Below are 21,972 nucleotides of genomic sequence, written 5' to 3' on the forward strand. Positions count from 1 at the left end.
TGTGACACCGGGGAGGAAGGGGATCAGGGAAGGACTTCGGAGAGAGGGCTCCAGGACTCTTCCACAGAGACCAGCGGGGAGAGTCCAGGGCCTCCGCTGGCTACGCCTACTCTGCGCAGAAAGCTTCCATGCAGGGAGGCTAGGCGGAGACTGGGCGTCAAGGAATTTTTATGTTGGAAGAAGTTCAGGAAACGCCCACTGATGGATTCTGCCAGTGACTGACACAGCCATGGAGAAAGGGCTGTCCAGCCAGGGAAAGGTTTAGCCAGGCAACGTTGCCTAGAGCTTCAGCATCCTTTACGCACGAGCAACCCCAATTCCCATTACAGGTACTATGCACCCTGAGTTGTGGGCATGGGGGAGGGTACTTGTTGCTCCACCTCAGGCTGCAAAATGCCTTTGAGCTGGCACTTAGCCAAACAGTTCTCCTGAACCTCTTCATGTTTTTCCCACGCAGACCAATGTCTGTCAGCACTGGAGAGCACTACCAGTCAAGATACACAACTTTCCTATTCCACTTTCTGCCCTATGAAGAATAATGCACAGTGTAAAAACTTGCATTTTTCTTTTATTGACAGTAAATAGATATTTACCCCAAAAGGGTAAGTAGCACTTTTTAATAATGCATTAAGGTCAAGGACTGTAAAAATGTTACAAACCGTCATGCGAGATGGGAAGCCATGGGGATTCATGATAATATCAGGACAGATTCCTGAATCACAAAACGGCATGTCCTCCTGAGGCATAATCAGGCCGCAAACCCCTGAAACACAGAATATATACAGGTTTTTCAAATGACAAAAGCAAGCAATTCATTTTGCAGAGCCAAAATGATGTTCCTGGGCAAGAGTTAAATGCTATTTTAGCCTATGCAATTAAAAATAGTTCACTCAAAAACAGACATTCCCTTACTAAAGGTGTTCATGGAAATATAGCTAACAATACTGACTAGGATAAATGAAAGATGTAAACTTAAAAAAAAAATCATTTTGCAGTGATTGACACCACCACTTAGCATCCTGCAATCCAGACTACCCTGTACTTTGTGAGAGTCAAGCTATTTTGCAGAGGCTTTTATCTGAGATACTGACCCCAGAACATGTATTCCTTCTAAACTCAGGCCCAACACAGAAGCTTTAACTAAATTTTGAGGAAATTGAGAGTGGGGGAATCCTCTAATGTTCCTTGTCTTTATTTACTGAGTGGGGTACAACTTTGGTCCACCTGCCAGAGGGAAGGACTCCTGCTTGTAAAAGGAACTTCCCTCCCTGCCCTGCAGAAGGTTGGGGAAACATTAGCAATATTGGATTACATGCGTCCAAATAACTTGAAAACCGTATGTGTTTATAAAAAAAACAAGGATGCATACAATCGAACCACAAACATTTAGAACAAAACATCTATTCTTTCCCAAGTCTATGCAAACCAAATTTTCTCACTGTGTAGGGTGGCTTTATTACAGGTGGGCAAAAAACTAGCTGAGCAGCACAGTAAAATGTTTTAAAATACTTTAGAGTTTGTAGATTTGTACAGTGAAGTGGGCAATACATTTTATAACTGGAGAAAAGAGTTTTGAACTAGGGAAGGTTAAGCAATGTTTAAAGGTAAAGATACCCCTGCCCATATGGGCCAGTCTTGCCAGACTCTAGGGTTGTGCGCCCATCTCACTCAAGAGGCCGGGGGCCAGCGCTGTCCGAAGACACTTCTGGGTCACGTGGCCAGCGTGACATCGCTGCTCTGGTGAACCAGAGCCGCACACGGAAACGCCGTTTACCTTCCCGCTTGTAAGCGGTCCCTATTTATCTACTTGCACCCGGGGGTGCTTTCGAACTGCTAGGTTGGCAGGCGCTGGGACCGAACGACGGGAGCGCACCCCGCCGCAGGGATTCGAACCGCCGACCTTTCGATCGGCAAGCCCTAGGCGCTGAGGCTTTTACCCACAGCGCCACCTGCGTCCCTATGTTTACACACACGCTAAACAAGGGCTTACTCAACCAGGCACTTGCGGGGAAGGGCAAGAAGAGATTGTGATACTGGAGCTTGGTCAGAAAACACCAACACCCACTGCCCAATTAAAAAAACACAGACACAAACAAAACAAAATAAGAACAGGGCCTAGGTGCATGGGATAGCTGTTAACAGTATGTAGAAGGATCAATGCAATGAAAGAAGCAGATCAAGCATTTCTATAGTTTATTTTGTGCTTTTCAATTAAAAAACACACATGATTTTTACCATTATTACTGGTTCCTACCCCATAAAAAATCCTCGCCAAACCAATTTTTTGGTGGTAACACCATACCCACAAAAAAATCATTTTAGTAATTTCCTCATGTGTGAAAAATATGCAAAAGAATTACGACGTAAAATTTACACCCACTTAAATTGTGGGTTTGGCCAAACATACATCCCTCCCCCTCCTCCAAACTAGGAAATTGTGTTTGGTTGCATGAGGAGGAAAGGGCACCTGTAAGCCAAAAATTAAATCTGCACTAACTTAAAATTACTTCAGGCGCTGGAAACCCTTTTATATGCCAAGACGGTTCCCATAGCAGACAGGCGCTGTGTTGTTTGTTTTGTGTGAAAGTGAATGATAAAAGATCCATGAAATCGACACAGAAAGGCAGAACAGCAGAAAGAACCGAGGCCCCTCCATCATAGCAGCTTCTACCCTTTGCTGACTTGTATAACAATGGAATCGAGACGTCCAACTGCAGATCTAACACAGCTGTGCATTTCATTAGATGAAGAGTACTAGTGACACAAGTAAATAATTAACTTATTCTGGTCCGCTGACTGTGCTTATGAGACCAGTCATAGCTGACAGATTTTAATACAAGTTAAACACAAAGAGAGCATAATGAGATTAGACGTTAAAACAAAATATTTAGACAGATTTGGAAGATGGGGCGAGTGGAGTGAACCCCATCCAACTCATCGGACAACTTTGAAAGTTCTTCTTTCCAAAATAAGTGAAAAGTTCTTAATTCCAAGAAAAAATCTTTTAGCACTCTCGTTTGTAAATATAACTAATTAGCTTCCTAACTAACTAAAGCAGCATCGGTCTGTGAAGACCTGACAAAGTACAACTGTACATATGCAAAAACTCTTTTTTTTCTGTGAATGCTGCAAGTTATTTTAAATTATTTTCAGCCTATTTAATATATATAAATATATTTTTTTTTATAGAGTGATTTATTTATTTATATATAAAATAATGCCAGTCTACATATTACCTTAAATTTAATGTTCATGGCTATTTTAAAATAAGCTTTCTGTCTTTCTCAAGTTCTAGAAAGAAACAGAAACTGTTGACACATTTGCCATGCCACCTGTTTTAAGGTTCATTTCATGAGCCACACAATAAGTATTTTGAGTAAAACAGAATAATGCAAAGCAGTCTTCTAAAGGGGCTATGATGACTGCAGGACAACATCTCCATGAACCTTTTTTTTTTTTTTTTGGCTGCTGTCCTTTGCACACATTACTTGGGAGTAAACCTTACTGAAATCAACAGCCTTTTGCATATATGTGCATAGGATTACGTTGTCCTCCTTATTTGAAGATACATTCCATTTAGTTATATACAGTGCTTACAAAACTCTCCAGCAGTAAAAAAACAACCACCATGCTTAAACTTTAAAAATCCAGCACAATGACTCAATCCAAAACTAAGAATTATTTCAAAATACCACCTTTTCATCAAGTAGCCTGACCTTACTAAAATATAGAACTTGCTTATGGAAGATCACCAGATATACACTTTAATAAAAATGCCTTGTATTGCTTCCTAAGCATTGGAGTGGAACTGGACTTTCCACAGATCAGCGCCCTGCTTGGGTGATGAGTTCCTTCAGAAAGGACTTCACCCATTTTTTTCTGTCCCACCCGGCACCATCTGATGTGCATTTGGCAGGAACCTGAGAGAAGATCTTCTCACTAGGTATGCACAAACTTCAGAATTCCCTATTGAGCAAGGTCTGCTTAACCTTCGGGTTCTTTTCAAGTGACAAGTAGAAACCTTTTTTTAATTAGTATTTAAACAGGTGTTTGACCCATTGAGCTAATTTGTCTTGCTCTGCTGCACCGTATTTAAAAATTACTTATTTGTTTAGGAAGGGGAAACACCATACAGAACTGAAGACATAAGAAACAACCACGTGAGAAAGATATAAAGCAAAGGATACAGTTAAACGATAAGTGAAATGAATTATATTCAAATGAAGTTTTACTACGGCAATGAATGGACCACAGTTTGACATGACTATTATTTCAGTGGGTCTGGTCCGAGAACTAGCATTGAATACAACTCAGTATATAAAATATCCAAAAAAAAGTACAATGTCCTGGGCAATGTGTGTGGTTCAACATTATCTTACATTTTGTGGTGCCAAACTATATTATAAAGAGGCTACCCTTGTCCATAAAATGACCAGTAAGTTGCCTACTTTCCCTTACTCTGTATCTTTATAATTTGTACCCTCGCCACGCTTAAGATAACCAATCCTCTAATGTAGGTGGTTTAGAGGATTATAATTATTTACCACCTGTGGAGCTGTTGATAATAGTAATAATGGATAATGTTATTACTATTACAGTGGTACCTCGGGTTAAGTACTTAATTCGTTCCGGAGGTCTGTTCTTAACCTGAAACTGTTCTTAACCTGAAGCACCACTTTAGCTAATGGGGCCTCCTGCTGCTGCCGCGCCGCCGGACCACGATTTCTGTTCTCATCCTGAAGCAAAGTTAATATTTCTGGGTTAGCGGAGTCTGTAACCTGAAGCGTATGTAACCTGAAGCGTATGTAACCCGAGGTACCACTGTAATTGTATTTATTAGCCACTTCTCACTCCCCCCCCACCCAAAGTGAAACTCAAGGCAACTTGTAACCCACCCACCCCCAAAAAAACACCACATTAAAAACATGGGTAAAAGAACCTAAAATAAAACACACACATATATACCCAATCCATCTCAAACCCACCTAACTAGAAGATAAGCAAAAAATGAAGCTCCAAAGGGCTGGATGAGGAAGAATGTTTTTGCCTGGTGCTTATAAACAAACAGTGATGGAGCCAGGTGTGCCTTCTTGGAGAGAGGATTCCATACACATATATATATTCACTTCTTCTAATACATGCTGCACTGTCTTTTAAGTTTAACATGTTTTTAGCTAGCTCTCATTTTCTGCTTATTTTTTTTAATGTCCCTTACTTGTCACATTGTTTTTACTGTGTTATTCTTTATTATGTTTATTGTTATAATCATTGGTCACTTTTTTAGACGATGTATTTTAATTGCATTTTGTCGTGTGTCAGTTTGGGCATTTTACAAGGAAAAGCAGGGCATGAATTTAGCAAAACAAACAAAGCAGTTCTGCAAGACAAGGAGCCACAGCTGAGAAAACCCTTACACACACAAACACACACCAATCTGAGATTTCCGGTCCAAAGAGAAGTTGCCTGGGGTGCAGTCCCATGTGGCTGGCAAGCCGCATGATGCACAAATTTTGGATGGGTCTCCCCCCCCCCCACAGATGTCATGTTTCCTCCTGTACAGGATTGCGCAAGAAGGAAGTGGCTCCCATGCAACAACAAGGTACACGTGAGAGGTGGGGGAGAAGAAAGACCCCCAACCACAAAGAAGAACCTTTCCTGATCATCTTAACAGATGAGTGATCTCAATGTGTAAAGATCAGCATAGGACAGAACTCAAAAGGTGGTTCTCCTGCACACAAACGACCAAAACCATTACGACAGGGGTAGGAACTTTTTTGGGGACTTGGGGGGCACCCTGTCATCTGGGCAAACTCCAGGGGTCACTCGTCGGTGGTGGGTGGGGACAGCCGCAAGAGAGGCATGGAGGGCTGTGTTTGTCTCCCAGGCCTGTGGTTCCCCAGTCTTGCATGAGAAGAAGAGCAAGAGCACAAATCAAAATTTTAATTCCTTTCCAAGAGGCAATCCCAGTGGATTGTGTACAAGGCAGCCCCTAACGTAGCCCCTCTAGAAGAGAAATTATAGTTCCAAATCAGATTAATGTGGACAATTCACATATTATCCCAGCAGGGTGACCGGAAGCAGAGTCAGGCATATGGGAGTTCACCTGTGTGATTTGGACGTGCTTAGATCCATCCCCAAACACAGATCCTCAAATGAATGAACATTAGACAGACAAGCTAGATAGATGCTTTCTTCCTATGGTAAGGGACCCAACAATTCTGTACTGTTTCAAATACAATCACATGGAGTCGCGGGTTTGCTTTTTCTTTCCTTTCTTTTCTTTTGAATTTCACAAAAAGGGTATTGGGTCATTGAGGGTACAATTAAAATGTTATTTATTTATGCCACTTAGATGCTGCCCAATAATCAAAGTCCTCTGGCATATTACAAATGAATGAAGGGGAAAAACCTACATGCTCAGATTATGTGGAGCTGTTGAGTATGTGCGGAAGAGAAGAGCTGTAGCCCAGTGGTAGAGAATTTGCTTTGCATGCAGAAGGTCTCTAGATCAAACCCTGGCCACTTCAGATAGGACTGAGAATGACCCTTTTGAAATTCTAGAGAACTCCTGCCAGTCAGTGTAGTTACGGAGCTGAATAGGTATATTGCAGCTTCCTGGAGTTTACAATGATCCTGAATGCTGTGAGCTCTCACACTTAGCACCACGATAGCTATATTATTGGATTCTGCAATCGAGAATCTATTTTGGTATTATTTTCACTCATGCCTCAAGGTTATTAGAAATGGATACTAGCAAGGCATTGCCAATTTATGTTTCAACATACGTTCATTATAGATCAGATACCATTTATCTGTGTATTCTCTATAGCGTCTGCTTAGTAAAAAGTATAACCAATATGCCCCATTTTCTGTGGAATACACATCAAGTAACTTTTTGTAAGGAGCATGCAAGATAGCGTAGATGCTTTGCACATATATATATATATATTTGGGCACCAGACATAATCAGACAACGGTTGATAATTTTGCCTCATTCAAAATATTTCAGCGGTGAGTAGAACGAAATCAAAAGCACCACATATGTTTTAGAATACTTTGCAATAGTATTTGGGCCTTTTGTTTGGGCTTTACTGGTCACGGAGTTAGTGGCCTCAGAACTTGCTCTTAAAGACACAAAGACCTTAGAATTTTACCCTGGCTGCTTTTGTTGATGCTCCCACATAGCTTAGCTATTATTGAGAGATCTGATCACACGGGGAGTGCTGGGCACATGGGCCCTGAGCCACTGATATGGCATCCTGCAGCTCATGAAGAAGCAGTTTCCATGTGTCCAGGGTCCATGTGAAGGGCCCCGTAAATATCAGAGCCCAGATTGAATGGGGCTGTGTATCTATTAGGTTCCAGTTTTCAAGCCCAAAGTCTTAGGCAGATATCCTGAAGCTTTCAGATATATCCTGCACCAGTTTTGTGTTTTCCCTCCATGTACAAAATCCAAGGATCCATGTCATTTATAGCAGAATATGTTGCTTTCATAATAATAATAATAATAATAATAATAATAATAATAAACCCATACTGCTCAGCTATCAACAAAATCTGTCAGTAGGAGTAAAATCATAAGCATAATATACTTTTCATAATGACAAAGCTCTTAAGGTTCTAAATAAGGCAAATAATCCTATCATGCTTAAAGTCTGATTCAGCCCATAGTATACAGAGTGCAAACTATGACACATTTGGGTCAGAAGCAACAGCTGCAGTGCTACTAGTTTCTGTTGGGTAGGACTGCCATATTTTAAAGAGCAAAAAAGAGGACATTATGATGGCCATTCAAAGCAAATAAATACAATTTGTCTTGAATTTTATCTTCTACTGTTCTATGCCGCTCAAGCAGAGATCTCAGAATGTGCAAAAATGCTTTTAACTGTATGCGTTCAAAGTTCACCTATGAGCCACATGTTCAAGGTGTGGGATAAATTTGATTTAAATAAATGAACCGATTCAATGCTATTCCTGGCATTAAGAGACCCAGATAATGTGATCTAAACCCATCCCTGTCCCCCAAAACCCTCTGTTAATTCAGAATTGTATGGAAGTATTTGGGGTTTCAATTTATCATATAGCAAAATAAATTATTGCAAATGCCAAAGCTACATGGTCTTCTAGTTAGCAGACACTATTTGCCTAAATATGTGCAAGGGCAAAGCAGCACCAATTAATTATAGTTTTGTTCCGTTGCCGAATCATTTGTGGATCTATCCTATCACTTAGTACTTCTCATATGACATCGAGATGGCCAGAATTAAAATTGACAGATAAATAATACATAAGCAAACTTGATTAGCTTCTTTATTAAAACCATTTTAAATTAGAGGAGGCGCTAGAAGACAATGCAGCTTGTACACTGGTTTCCCATGAGCTGCTGAATGGTCTGGTGTGATAAATTTGCATAGTCTGAAGCACACAAAGAGCTGATTAACTGAAACCCCTACAATGCTCCTGGAAGCAGCTATTGTAAAACAATAACCATAGGAACTTTACAAAATACACATAGCTGAATGACTCGAGGGCTTCAGAAAAATGTGTTTAGGATATATACTATTTGGAAACAGAATTGGGAGATTTTTATTCTGTGCCATAAAATGCTAAACTACCGTAATTTGGGAGAAGGGAGGAGAGGGGGGAAATGGGGGGGGGGGAGAGATTTACTGAAAAGGGTCAGAAGGTTACCTGTTTGTTATTTGAGTTAAAATGCTTACTTGACACTCAGAACAGCAAGTTAAGCAGTGGTTAAAAAAAAAAAGTTACGAAAGTTGGGAGTCTTGTATGGACATGCTTCAAGTGGAAAGGGGGGGAAGGGGGGATAATTCTGTGCTTTGCTTTAATTCAATACAATTTTGTAATGCTTTCAGTGCTGTGATCCAAGGGATGAGATGGGTTAAGACAGTGGTGGCCAAACTTGGCCCTCCAGCTGTTTTGGGACTACAACTCCTGGCCACTGGTCCTGTTAGCTAGGGATGGTGGGAGTTGTAGTCCCAAAACAGCTGGAGGGCCAAGTTTGGCCACCACTGGTTAAGAGATCCAACAAGATGGAACCAGATGTTATGGTTAAAACAACCTGTCCCCCAACTCTGAGTTCCACTAAGGCATCAATGGCTGTGTCTCTTCAAGCAGAGCTAATCCACATGGTGCTCCCTAGTTGTCGTACTGCAACTCCCATCACTCCAACTGCTGGGCAGGGCTAATGAGTGGAGGCCCAACATCTGGATCTGGATGAACTACCCAGGTCTAAAATATATTGCTACTACTCCAGATAATTCTGTGATGTAGGTGGGATGTATCTGAGGGGTGGTCTTAGGTTACACCCCTTCTGTGATGTATGCATAATGTTTCTGGGGGTGGTCTTGGTCTAGAGGATGGGAATTTCAAAAGTCTTTATAAGCCATTGCACAGCATTTTTGTGGGTCCTCTTCCTCTCCTGCGTGTGAGGGGAGTACCCTGTTGCAACAGATCAATAAAGATCAAGCTTACTAGCTGCTTTGCTTCTCAATATTCTCTGGTTGGCCTCTGTTATTTTCTCCTACCAATAGGGAACCTATGTAAGGACTCTATATGGGCTCTTGGATACCCCATAAGGGAAAAGGGCATATTTTTATTTACAACAGTACTTAATGGATTGACTCCCATTTTCACAAGGAATCTTAAAGCTCCAAAACTGCATGGAATTATACAAGACGCTTGTGTGTGGCAAAAGTGACAAGAATAGAAAAACAAAAACAATGAATTCACTTATGCTTAGAAACTATGAGCAATGCTTCCTGCCCACCCCACCCCACAGCCCTCGAAACTTCCTTCTGTATATTTGCCCAATTAACTCATTGCTGGGTTTTGTCCCCCCCCCCAAAGCGGTCCAAGGCCTCTTCACTGGAGCTTCATGCACGATTTTAATTCTTTCTACTAGAATTATGTATTTGTCTTCCAATGGATTAACTTGAGTTCTGCCTTTAATAGCATTTTAATTGCAGTTTCATTGCACTTTTAGGCTGCAATCCTATACATGCTTCCCTAGAAATAAGTCCCATTGAATTCACTGGGGCTTACTTCTGAGCAGACATACATAGGATTCCTCAGTTAATTGGATTGGCTGATGTAAGCTGCTTTGGAAGCCTGCTGGCTGAAAAGCAGGACAAAAATAGACTAAGAAAGATACTTCATGTGGTCCTCAGGCCACCATATATTTTTAAAGGAATATGTCTACCATCCTGGGTTTGAGTTTGTCAGACCTGTGCTTTTAATAGTGCACACTAATTAAATAATACCAGAGAAGAAAAAGGCTATAAGAGGTACTGGATATTGTGAATAATGTATCTTTATTCTGCACTACAGTGAACACGCACTATCTCAATGCTAAGGGCCACAGAACTTTGTTTTCCTAAAGATAGCATTTATGAATTTGAAGTCATTTCCTTGTCTTTAGAGGCATTTTAGTGCAAATACTTCAAGAAATGTTTAAGCCTTTATCTGGGATCTTTAGCTATTAAAACAGCTTCTGTTTGCCATTTCAATCCTCCTTCTTTAAATACAGTTCTTCCACTTCAGGAATACTGCTCAGCATTGCTGCTTAGCTCTGTGATCTGCAGGACCATTGTTGGAGGTGTTAATCCTTTTTCACATGAGAGACTGCAAAACCTTCTTTCAGAGAAGTGATATATTGCTTTTTTCACATCAAAGGAGCCTAACTTTCCCCCTTCACTGGGACTTTTACAGAAGCAAGAGGAAATCTGGAAATATAATGATCTGCTGAATATAGAAGTCAGAACTTCTGTGTTCTCCCAGCCCTCTGTGGAATCAAGAACTGATTTCAGATTTTGTGAATTTGAAAAACAATAAGCATGGATGCTAAATCATTCCTTTTGCTTGTTTGAGCTCAATCAAAAGATATCTTGTGGAAGTCAAGCTACTGATATAACAACATGAATATTACCTCAAATGGGTTTAGGTTTCTTTGTTTGGCACTCCAAAAGAATGCAAGGATGTTCCTTGCAAAATTTCAAGTATCCCCTAAACTGTACCCTTTACAGAAAGGTAAAAATGAGAAGCACCAACAAAGTGTATCATTACTGAATAGAGTGTGGTTTTACATCTGCTTATCCACAACTTTCAGAAGATACAGAATTCTGAAATATTATTGAAGCAACATTTTTTATATATATAAAAAAATGACTTTGGGGCAGTATTTTCCCCAGCTTCCTCCTTTCAGTAAATACAATTTCCACTCTGTTTTGTCAACTGCAGAAATGTGGGTGCTGCAGAAGATTCTGGGGCATCTTGCAGCATACACTCAGCTCCCGGGAGCACTGACTGAGGCTCTGAATGTGCTTGATATTGTCTCGTGCTGCACAGAGCAAGAGAAGATCGCGAGTGGTATGTTTTCAAAAGGGTGTCATAAAACAAAGAGGAACCAATACTGAGCCTATCCGCTAAGAACAACTGTACCCTTCTCTTGCAAGAAGATATCTTTTTTAGGTTAGACATTACGGGGTGGGTTCAGGGGAACAGTCATGCAGACTAAGCAATGGAATAAAGTTCCAAGGTTTGCTATGGCATCTCCTGCACTGAAATATTTGAAGAAGAAAGGTTTGACGGGCATTTGTTGGGAGCTGTTTCCAACAGCAGAACTGCGGCTTGGAAAGTGGTCAGGCATCTAGCAAGCTCCAGCTCCACGTTTTCCTATGATTAACATAATTAGGCACGGTATGCAAAGCAGTCAAGCATACCATTCCGAGTGCACTAAAAACAATGCATATATTTTGTAGAGCACTTGGGGAAATTAACAAGTCTGAATGCCTTACGCAGGAGATGTCCTTATCAAGAAACTTCACCTGGGGGATTCCTATTGGTTTCCCCCTAGATTCTCTGAAAAGCAGGTCTGCTACCTTAATTTTGCTGCAGAGTTGCTAAGGGAAGAGGTAGACACTGAGGCCTTATCAGCAATGCATCTGAGCAAGTGGTTTGTTTATAGGTAACAACCTCATTTTCACACTGTGATTGATGCCTGATAAAAGAAAGCAAATGAGGCACTTATGTGACAATATTCCTAACTTGATTGATTGATTGATTGATTGATCGTTTGTTTGTTTCATTTAAAACCTGCCATTCCTTCCTGAAGCTAAAGTTGACACACATGATACTGGTCACTGCCTTCCAAGACGTTATTTTCACAATCGCTCTGTGAGGTAGGTTAGGTGGAAAGATAGGGACTGGTCCAAGGACCCACTGAGCTCTGCAGCATTAAAGATGCATTATCTTTCAAAAAAGATAGCTGGTAGCTTCTGCTTATTGTACCATCTTTTAGCCAAGTGGCCCTGTAGTGACCAGAGTGGGATGAAGCACCACCTTAGGTCTGGACAGCAGATTGGAAGTGCTGAAACACTCCTAATCCTCATAAGCAGAGCTGGCTAGAAGCATCGTGAACATCATGAAGGGATAGTCAATTGCTTTACTTCAATCTCCTGCCACTGCTGCTTGCCATGCACCCATAAGGTAAACCAAAAGGCAGCACAATGGTGGCTGCACTCAGCTCTGTTGTTCTTTAAAGTCCAGTAACCCTTTTAAAGTTTCAACAGATCAGTGATAAGTAAGATAAACAAGATTGCAATTCCATCTTCCACTTGGATATATGCATTCTCTCTCTCTCTCTCTCTCTCTCTCTCTCTCTCTCTCTCTCTCTCACACACACACACACACACACGTACAAACACAGAGAGATTGGAATATTTTGGCCAATTGTGTGCAGAATTGTTATTTCAAAACAGAGCAATTTCCATTCTTTGTTAGCATTGTTATATTCTATATTTTACAGTATTAGGCTCCCAGTCATTTGCATCCACTGACACATTTTTAGTAACAGGAGCATATGTACTTATGAATAGCTGAGAGCGGCATATATGTATACAGTGGTGCCCCGCAAGACGAATGCCTCGCAAGACGGAAAACTCGCTAGACGAAAGAGTTTTCCGTTTTGGAGATGCTTCGCAAAACGAATCTCCTATGGGCTTGCTTCGCAAGACGAAAATGTCTTGCGAGTTCCTGCGGGTTTTTTTCCCTCCCCCCCTTTTTCTAAGCCGCTAAGCCGCTTATCAGCTGATCCGATAAACTGATAAGCCGCTAAAAGCCGCTAATAGCGCTAATCCTCTAATCCGTCAATGGGCTTGCTTCGCAAGACAAAAAAACCGCTAGACGAAGAGAATCACAGAACGGATTCTTTTCGTCTTGCGAGGCACCACTGTATACCAATTTTATGCAGATACCCCCATATGCTACAAAATAAGCAATGCATATTGCATTATTTCAAGGACAGCAAATAAAAAAAATTAAACATAACAATGTATATACCTTTTTGCCCATGGCGACTGCTAAATTTGTCTCCAATTTCTGGCCGCCTCGTTTGCCTCAGCAATATTTTGATCAAAAATGCATCCTCAGCATTTGAAGATATCATGACTTTTTCAATGTATGAATCAGTTGCACCTTTGTAACTAACGATTAGGAGAGAAAACACGTATTTCATTTCTCAGAAATAAAGCCACATTGCTTGTGGGACACCAGGTTGCAAGTTTTAAGCTCAGACAGCAAATGTACTTTTTTATACTAAAACTACTGCTAAAACGCATTTGGAATTAAATTATAAGGAAAGGAATGACAGACATCTTTCTGTCCCTGATTTAAAAATGATACCACTGCTCTTGAATATTAAAAAAGAACATTAACAGATAAATAAAGAATAAGTTGCAGCCCAGCCCTTCCACGATAAGTGAAAATTATAATAGAAATGACATTTACCTGAACAACTTCTGCATTTATTGTTACATGAGTTTTGGATGTTCTCTTCAATTAATATACAGCTCTACAATTCTGTGATTCTATATATTTGAGGTATACAGCATGTTCCAGAATGGAGCTAGTTTTCTTTCAGAATAAAAGTGGCCAGCTTAAGCACTTTAACAGCATGCTTAATGCAATGTGTACTTTAGCGTACAGTTATTCTACACTGCACAACCTGGAAAACGAAGTTCACTGGCCGTGATCCAATGAAGTTCCTGACCTGGTCTCCCTGCTTTCTGTTGCTCAGCCTTATTTCCCACTTTTCCAGAACGAAGCATGAACTATCCACTCTTCCTTTCCCCCTCTGGCTTTTAGAAATAAAGGATGATGGTGTGACATACGTTACGGGCACATCTTTATATTGTGGTTGCTGCGGGATGCTGCTGCCTTCCAGAGGCGTCTGGGTCACAGTTGGCATTGACTTGTTCACAAGCACCTGCTTGTTTTCTACCTTTTCACCTGTAAGGACGTAGGAAGAAGAAAACAGGTTGTGCTTTTTTAATGCATCAAGTTGATCAAAATTATGAAGTACAGTGGTACCTTAATTCGTTCCGGAGGTCCGTTCTTAACCTGAAACTGTTCTTAACCTGAAGCACCACTTTAGCTAATGGGGCCTCCCGCCGCCACAGCGCGATTTCTGTTCTCATTCTGAAGCAAAGTCCTTAACCCACGTAATATTTCTGAGTTAGCAGATTCTGTAACCTGAAGCGTATGTAACCCGAGGCACCACTGTATTTTAAAAAGTTTTCAAGTAAAGAAAAAATTGGCAGTGAACAGACTACTGAGTCTTATTATTCTAAGTGGACAGTTTTAAAAAGCCACCAATAAGCTTATTATTATTATTTATTGCACTTATCTGTTAATATTACATAAAATGTCTCAAAAAGACAGAGAGCTGTAAAAGAACATCAAATACAAAATTTGAAATAACATTAAATCCCCATCAATGACTAAAAGTGCTCACCCTGCAATGTTACAAAAGGACAATCATGCTCCGTCCCACTAAAGGATGAACACATAGTATTATTTACTAAAAGTGATCATTTTAATGACAGTGCCTCCTCCATCATACTAAAAGATGAACACCAATACAGGCTAAGGTTTCATCATATCATCTGATCCCAATTAATAGGGCTGGCCCAAAACATTTTGGCACCTGAGGCAGACCCCCAAATGGTGCCCCCTCCCCATCAGGGAAGACGGGGTGAAGGAAGATCTACATCAGAAACAAGGGTGGCGGGGAGGGGAGAAAGATTGTCATCAGGATCTGCCCCTGTGACTCCAACCGCCTGAGGCAGTCACCTCACCTTGCCAACCCCACCAATTAAGAACCAAATGCCAGGGCAAACAAGAACTTATTTGCCTGGCACAAAGTTTTCACTTTGTTTAGCTATACTCCATCTTAAAACTCAACTTCGACAAAGCATGCATTATAATTTCATCTACTCTCTGTTACATTGAATGCTTCCCCACTATTATTAATCCCTCAGCCCTTCATATTTACTCTGTTACTTTGATGGAATGCCACAGGGCATGGGGCTGCCGTGTTCTGTATTGTACCTAGCACACTTGCGCAAAATGATAGTTTCTTAAAATACACAAAACATCACTTTATACCTGGAGAGCAAATACCATCAGCATCTAGAATTTCATGGCGCCAGATTGGCTTGTGTGTAGCTGCATCCAGCATGGGTCCCATCACCTTGTCAAATGTCTGATTTGTGTAACGCTTCAGAGTACACTTGGCATTCTTGTACACGAGACACCTTCCAAAACCTCAGAGAAAGCAAACAAGTTGATCAAAATTCCTACCATGAGAGTTAGATAGTTAAGTGACTATTACGTTGCAAGTTCACAATCTACCTCTACAGTACAGAAATGAGCCCTCTGAAAAGTTACTTATAACAGTGCTTCTCAAGCTATCTGATGTGGTAGACCAGCAATTCCCATCCCAAGGTGCCAAGGCCTGGTACCCTATTGAGTCCCTGAAGCATCCCACCCAACCTGGGCTGTGGTGGAGTCACTGGGGTTTGGCAGTCGGTGGCTTGTGAACTGGCACTGGTCTGTGGACCACCACTTTGAGTAGCACTGATTTATAAGGTAATGCAACTAAAAATATATTTCCTGGACACCTTTAAAAATGTAGGGCTGTGATCCTGCTAGAGAGGGCCTGAAAAAATATATATGGAAAAAATTGGCATGGGAAGTAGGTCTCCTGCGCAATTTTTCTGGTCCCCCCCCAAGCTTTCATTTATCTAGATCCTATGTGTAATTGCAAGTATAGGATCAGGCTGCACCAATTTTGGCATGGACCTCTGCAGGCTACAAAAGCCGGCATTTATTTATTTATTAAATTTATATCCTCCTCTTTCTCCGTGAAGAGCCAAGGGCAGCAAAGATAGAACAACACAATTAAAAATTAAAGAAAATAACACATTTAAAACATTGTAAAACAATTAAAAACGTTTCTAACAAGTACTATGAAAATGCAATGGGCCTTATGAAGCAATAAAATTGTTAGTTTTAAAGCGTCAGAGATTGGTAATATGGCTACTCTTGTTAAAACTGTGAGTTCAAAGTGGCCAGAAACTTTCCATAGTTTTAATAAAGGCCTCAAAGTATTTTTTTAAAAAAGAAGTATCACCTCTAGTTTGCCCTTCTAAAAATATCAGACAATGATACCGATAACTTTTGCTTGTAAGAACTAAAAGTTACAGCTAAACATACAAATGCACTGAGTTTCCTTCTTTGGCCCTAACTGACTAAAACGCATACATATTTCTAAACACAAGTAGAATGCCTTTGAATAAACTTTGGATTGAAAACCCAAAAATAGCTGTAAGTTATGCTTGACATATCTACATTATTCAGTGATACGAAGTAATTCTGAACAGTCTTTGATTTCTCCCCAATGTTAGCAGTCTGCAAGAAGGAAAACATTCTGCTTTAAATCATGTCTGCCATTGTTTTAGAAAAAAAAGAATAAATTAAGTGTGCAGACATTAATGCCAAAGATACATGTCTAGGAATACAAGTATGGCTGCCTGGCAACTAGCAAGGAGGGGTGCAAAGGCTGGGGAAAGTGTGCTAGGATGTATCAGCACAAGCTGGCAGGAAAGTTTTGTGGCTACGCAAAATAAATGTTAGGCATTTCTCAAGGGAGATGGCACTTTGAAAATGATTGTTAGCACAACACTAAAACCAGATCATCCAGACAAGCTTCATCAAAGTGAAGACAGCAGGATACATTCACACACACACCAACCTCCAGCAAAACTTAGTACGTTCCTTTTGGTCAGATGCCAGCTCTGCTAAAGGATATATGACACTGCAATTGTACGCATTAAAAAGCATTGGTTTAGAGAGCTTGCTTCCTTTTCAAAAAGTACTCTGGTTCAGGATTAAGTATAGCGGTTTGCTAGGCAATTTTATACTGCCTTTTCCCATTTTGTTTGCTGTAACACAGTGGCTGCAATTAGGTGTAATGCTAAACGATGGTTTATTGTTATGGGAAGAAGTCAAACTATGGTGATAGCTTAGCCCAAAACCATAATTTAGGCTGCAAATGTACAGGCCAATTGAGTTCAGAGATGCCTGCTTGCTTTTGTTTTTAATCAGCTAAGCATTCCCAGTTTTATCTTGCAGGCACTTCTGAAATCAGAGCAATGGCCATAACTACGATTTTCTAGTTCAGGAATCACACCAAACCATAGCTTTTACAAACCACAGCTTTAAAAACACACGACAGGTCCCAAACCATGGCTTGTTAAGTGAAATATTACCCTATATCTGGGGTAGCCAATGTTCTGCCCTCCGGTACTTTTTGGACTCCAGCCCCCATCAGCCTCAGACAGCAGGGCCAATAGTCAGAGACTAGTTCAGCAAAATGGCTGAAGGATACCACGATGGCTACCCTCTCCACTGAACTGCAGTTAAATTTATTTACCATGGTTGAATGAATTGAGCTGAAGAAAGAAACATAGCTCTCAATCCACTGATAATGGCAGAGCATTATGAGGTCCTTCTTACCTCTGTCTAAAGAAGCTTTGTTTAACACAAGAGCATCTTCAATGTCATAACCACTGTAACTCATCACAGCAACTGTGGCATTCTGTCCAGCCGGCAGTTTCTCAAAATCTATGAGTTCTATGGTTTTTGTTTTAACCATTGGTCTTTGGGGATACGCCAACAGATACATAAGAGTATCTATTCTGTTTCTCTGATTATATCCAATGGTACCTGCAATTTTAAAAAGATATTAATTATCATCATCATCATCATCATCATTTTATTTATACACTGACTTTTTTGCTGTAAGGACTCAAGGTAGCCTACAAATAAAAACAAGAATTGCTAAAAACATTGAAAAAACAATAATAAAAGCAAACAATAGTAAAAGCAAACACTGATAGAATTAAAACCATAAACATACAGAACATATGTTGAAAACATACAAATAAATGCAATAAAAACTACACAGCACCAGCCCTTTCACTAAAAGCAGACAGTTTCCCCAAAGCCTGTTGGAACAAGGGCTTCAACTGCCAATGGAAGGGCAAGGAGGGAGCCAATCTAGCTTCTCCAGGGAGGAAGTTCCAGAGTCTGGGAGTAGCCACTAAGAAGGCTCTGTCCTGCATCCCCACCAAGCGTTCTGGTGAGGGTGGTGGGACTAAGAGGTAGGCCTCCCCTGAAGATCTCAAAACCCAGATGGGCTCGTATGAGGGAATACAGTCTTTCAGATAGCTTGGACCCAAGTCATGCTGGGCAATTATCATCAGCAAAATAGCTTGGATGATTCTTGAAAACGCTGTTTTTTACAATACCAACTACTAGTAAGTGGTATGGAAAAGTCATCAGAAAAAGCTGCAAGTACCCAGGCTTTATAACTTGTCTGATAGTGCTTTCAAATAAGAGACTCTAAAGAGTGCTCCCTATAGCACTTCTTCAGTCTACCTTCAGCTAAGTCTCATCTGTTCTCCTCCTCTGTCTATGTATGCAGCATTTATAGAAGAATGCAGCAAAGTGGCACACATATGAAATGAACAGCAATATATATACATGGTTTTAAAAGGACCGTCGTTCATATTTGTAGACCCATGGGCATTAATAGACTTAAATTAGTCATGTTCATTAATATCAGTTTGGGCCCACTTCAAGTATGACTAGTATTGGAGACAGTGGGTCTAATCCCTAATGGATCTATGCTGAGTAGAACTTAGTTAAATAAAACTCATAGTCATAGTGCCAATAAGCAAATGTTATTATTAAAACTGTGGAAGACAGGAGCGCCTGGCGTGCTCTGGTCCATGGGGTCATGAAGAGTCGGGCACGACTCAACAACAACAACATAATAAAATTATCCATCTAAACAACTTTATATTTTAAAAAAAACCCAACCACCCTGGGTTCACCATTGCCTCAGTGTTTCTTTCAACCTCACTAACCAAACGAAATTTTACAATACATGACTTTTCTTTCTCCCTCTTCTCTCTTTTTAAAACAGTAACATCATAAAAACCTAAACCAAGAAATGCTTGGACAACATGGCTGTACAGAGGTACCTCGGGGTAAGTACCGTATTTTTCGCCCCATAAGACGCACCGGCCCATAAGACGCACCTAGATTTTTGGGGGGGAAATAAAGGAAAAAAAATTTTATTCCCCCCCCCAGGTGCGCTGCGCTACACCAGGAGCTTGGGGCGTGCGGAGCTCAGCGCGCCCCAAGCTTCTGCGTGCCGGCAAGGTCTCCGCTAGCGTGGGAGAGCCGGGCGCCTCTCCCAGGGCTAGCGGACCCCTGCGCTAATCCAGAAGCTTGGGGCGAGCTGAGGTCAGCGCACCCCAAGCTTCTGCGTGCCGGCAAGCAGTCCGCTAGCCTTGGGAGAGCCGCGGGGCTCTCCGAGGGCTAGCGGATCGCTGCGCTACACCAGGAGCTTGGGGCGTGCTGAGCTCAGCGCGCCCCAAGCTTCTAGGTGCGCGCAAGCAGTCCGCTGCCGCCCCAAGCCTCGCGCACCCGGCAGGAGGTCCCACCTGGTGCGCGAGGCTTGGGGCGGCAGCAGACTGCTTGCGCGCACCTAGAAGCTTGGGGCATGCGGAGCTCAGCGCGCCCCAAGCTTCTAGGTGCGCGCAAGCAGTCCGCTAGCCTTGGGAGAGCCGCGGGGCTCTCTGAGGGCTAGCGGATCGCTGCGCTACACCAGGAGCTTGGGGCGTGCGGAGCTCAGCGCGCCCCAAGCTTCTAGGTGCGCGCGAGCAGTCCGCTGCCGCCCCAAGCCTCGCGCACCCGGTGGGACCTCCTGCCGGGTGCGCGAGGCTTGCAGACACTCGCCCGAAGCAGGGGGAGCCCTCCCGAGGGCTCCCCGTGCTTCGGGCGACAGGCTGCCGCCCCAAGCCTCCCGCACCCGGTGGGACCTCCAGCCGGGCGCGCGAGGCTTGCAGGCACTCGCCCGAAGCAGGGGGAGCCCTCCCGAGGGCTCCCCGTGCTTCGGGCGACAGGCTGCCGCCCCAAGCCTCGCGCACCCGGTGGGACCTCCTGCCGGGCGCGCGAGGCTTGCAGGCATTCGCCCCATAAGACGCACCCCGATTTCCCCTTCATTTTTGGAGGGGGAAAAGTGTGTCTTATGGGGCGAAAAATACGGTACTTAATTCATTCCGGAGGTCCGTACTTAACCTGAAACTGTTCTTAACCTGAAGCACCACTTTAGCTAATGGGGCCTCCTGCTGCCGCCGCATCGCTGGAGCACGATTTCTGTTCTCATCCTGAAGCAAAGTTCTTAACCTGAAGCAATATTTCTGGGTTAGTGGAGTCTGTAACCTGAAGTGTATGTAACCTGAAGCATATGTAACCCGAGGTACCACTATCTCCAAAGGCCTGAGCACATCAGTCTACTTTCAGCAACATTTATTTACCTCAAGGTTATCACCTGTCAGCCCTTGTGTTACCCACCCTAGAGCTAGGCTGCAAAAGCCACTATAAAGTCTATTTCTCTATCAAGAAGTGGGCTTACAGCAACCTAGTTAGAAATACAGCAGCTATTTTAGTGGATTAGCCATGGGGCAAGGCATAATGGCTGCAAATCCAGAGCTGTGCCTGTAAAAGTTTCCCTTTTCAGAGACATGAATGGTGAGTGCATTCCTGAGGTTCCATAAAACCTTAAGATAGCAATCAGTGTATGAACATCGCTCCCTGAAAAGGCCAACCTTTCCTGTATGCTTGGAACTTTACTAATGAACAAGGCACAGAGAGCTGGATCCAGACACATTCCCATTGATTTCAATACGTTTATTCTAAGCATGACTAAGTTTGGATCTAATCCTCAAATATTTTTAATAAGCAGAACAATTCATCACCAATATTTTAAATAGCAACATGTATCTTTCTTAAATATGAACATATTTGACAGCTGCATGAGAAGCTAATATGCTAGTTAACTAGTCTAGGTACCTATTCCATTTGAGCTTTTGGAAGTACAATGGTACCTCAGGTTACATACGCTTCAGGTTACAGACTCCGCTAACCCAGAAATAGTGCTTCAGGTTAAGAACTTTGCTTCAGGATGAGAACAGAAATTGTGCCCTGTCAGCGCGGCGGCAGCAGGAGGCCCCATTAGTTAAAGTGGTGTTTCAGGTTAAGAACAGTTTCAGGTTAAGAACGAATCTCCGGAACGAATTAAATACTTAACCCGAGGTACCACTGTATGTATTCTTCCCACTCCTCCATAAACAGAGGAAAGAATGGTAAAGTATCAGTTTGTGTTTTTAACACAATTCAAGAAACACTGATTTGTGTAAACCATAGTTATGAATCCTCATCTGATATCCTGCTTTGCTAAACTATGGTTTGCACAAATTAGTTTTCTGTAATAAGACAAAATAGGAAACAGCAGTTTGTTACAAACCATAAATGGCAGGTTAACATTTCCTCTCTTTGTGTGGGAAGGCAGAGAGGAAGGGCAGGATGGCATGTGAGTTCCAAACACTGGCTGCAACATGTTCTTGTAACAACAAACCATAGTTTGCTGTGACATCTTATGTTTTTAGCTTATTCTGTTTTATCTGTGTAAGCTACCTTTAGTCCTGGACTGGGGAAAAGATGGGCTATAAATAAATAAATATATACTCCTCCTCCTGCTGC

The 21,972-nt window shown here is 41.9% G+C and overlaps 1 protein-coding gene across 1 annotated transcript in view; it reads right to left on the bottom strand.

Moving 5' to 3' along the window:
• The window catches only part of POLR3B (RNA polymerase III subunit B), a 64,788-nt gene that overhangs the window by 10,516 nt on the left and 32,300 nt on the right, over positions 1-21,972 (bottom strand). The window contains exons 20-24 of the mRNA XM_082241171.1: positions 17,875-18,084; positions 15,463-15,621; positions 14,187-14,304; positions 13,357-13,499; positions 660-763 (exon numbers count right to left, since the gene is read on the bottom strand). Of these exons, the coding sequence (XP_082097297.1) occupies positions 660-763; positions 13,357-13,499; positions 14,187-14,304; positions 15,463-15,621; positions 17,875-18,084 (734 nt within the window). The remainder of the gene's footprint in view (positions 1-659; positions 764-13,356; positions 13,500-14,186; positions 14,305-15,462; positions 15,622-17,874; positions 18,085-21,972) is intronic.

The sequence above is a fragment of the Podarcis vaucheri genome (assembly GCF_965113315.1).
Source record: "Podarcis vaucheri genome assembly, chromosome: 10".
Taxonomy (NCBI): Eukaryota; Metazoa; Chordata; class Lepidosauria; order Squamata; family Lacertidae; genus Podarcis; species Podarcis vaucheri.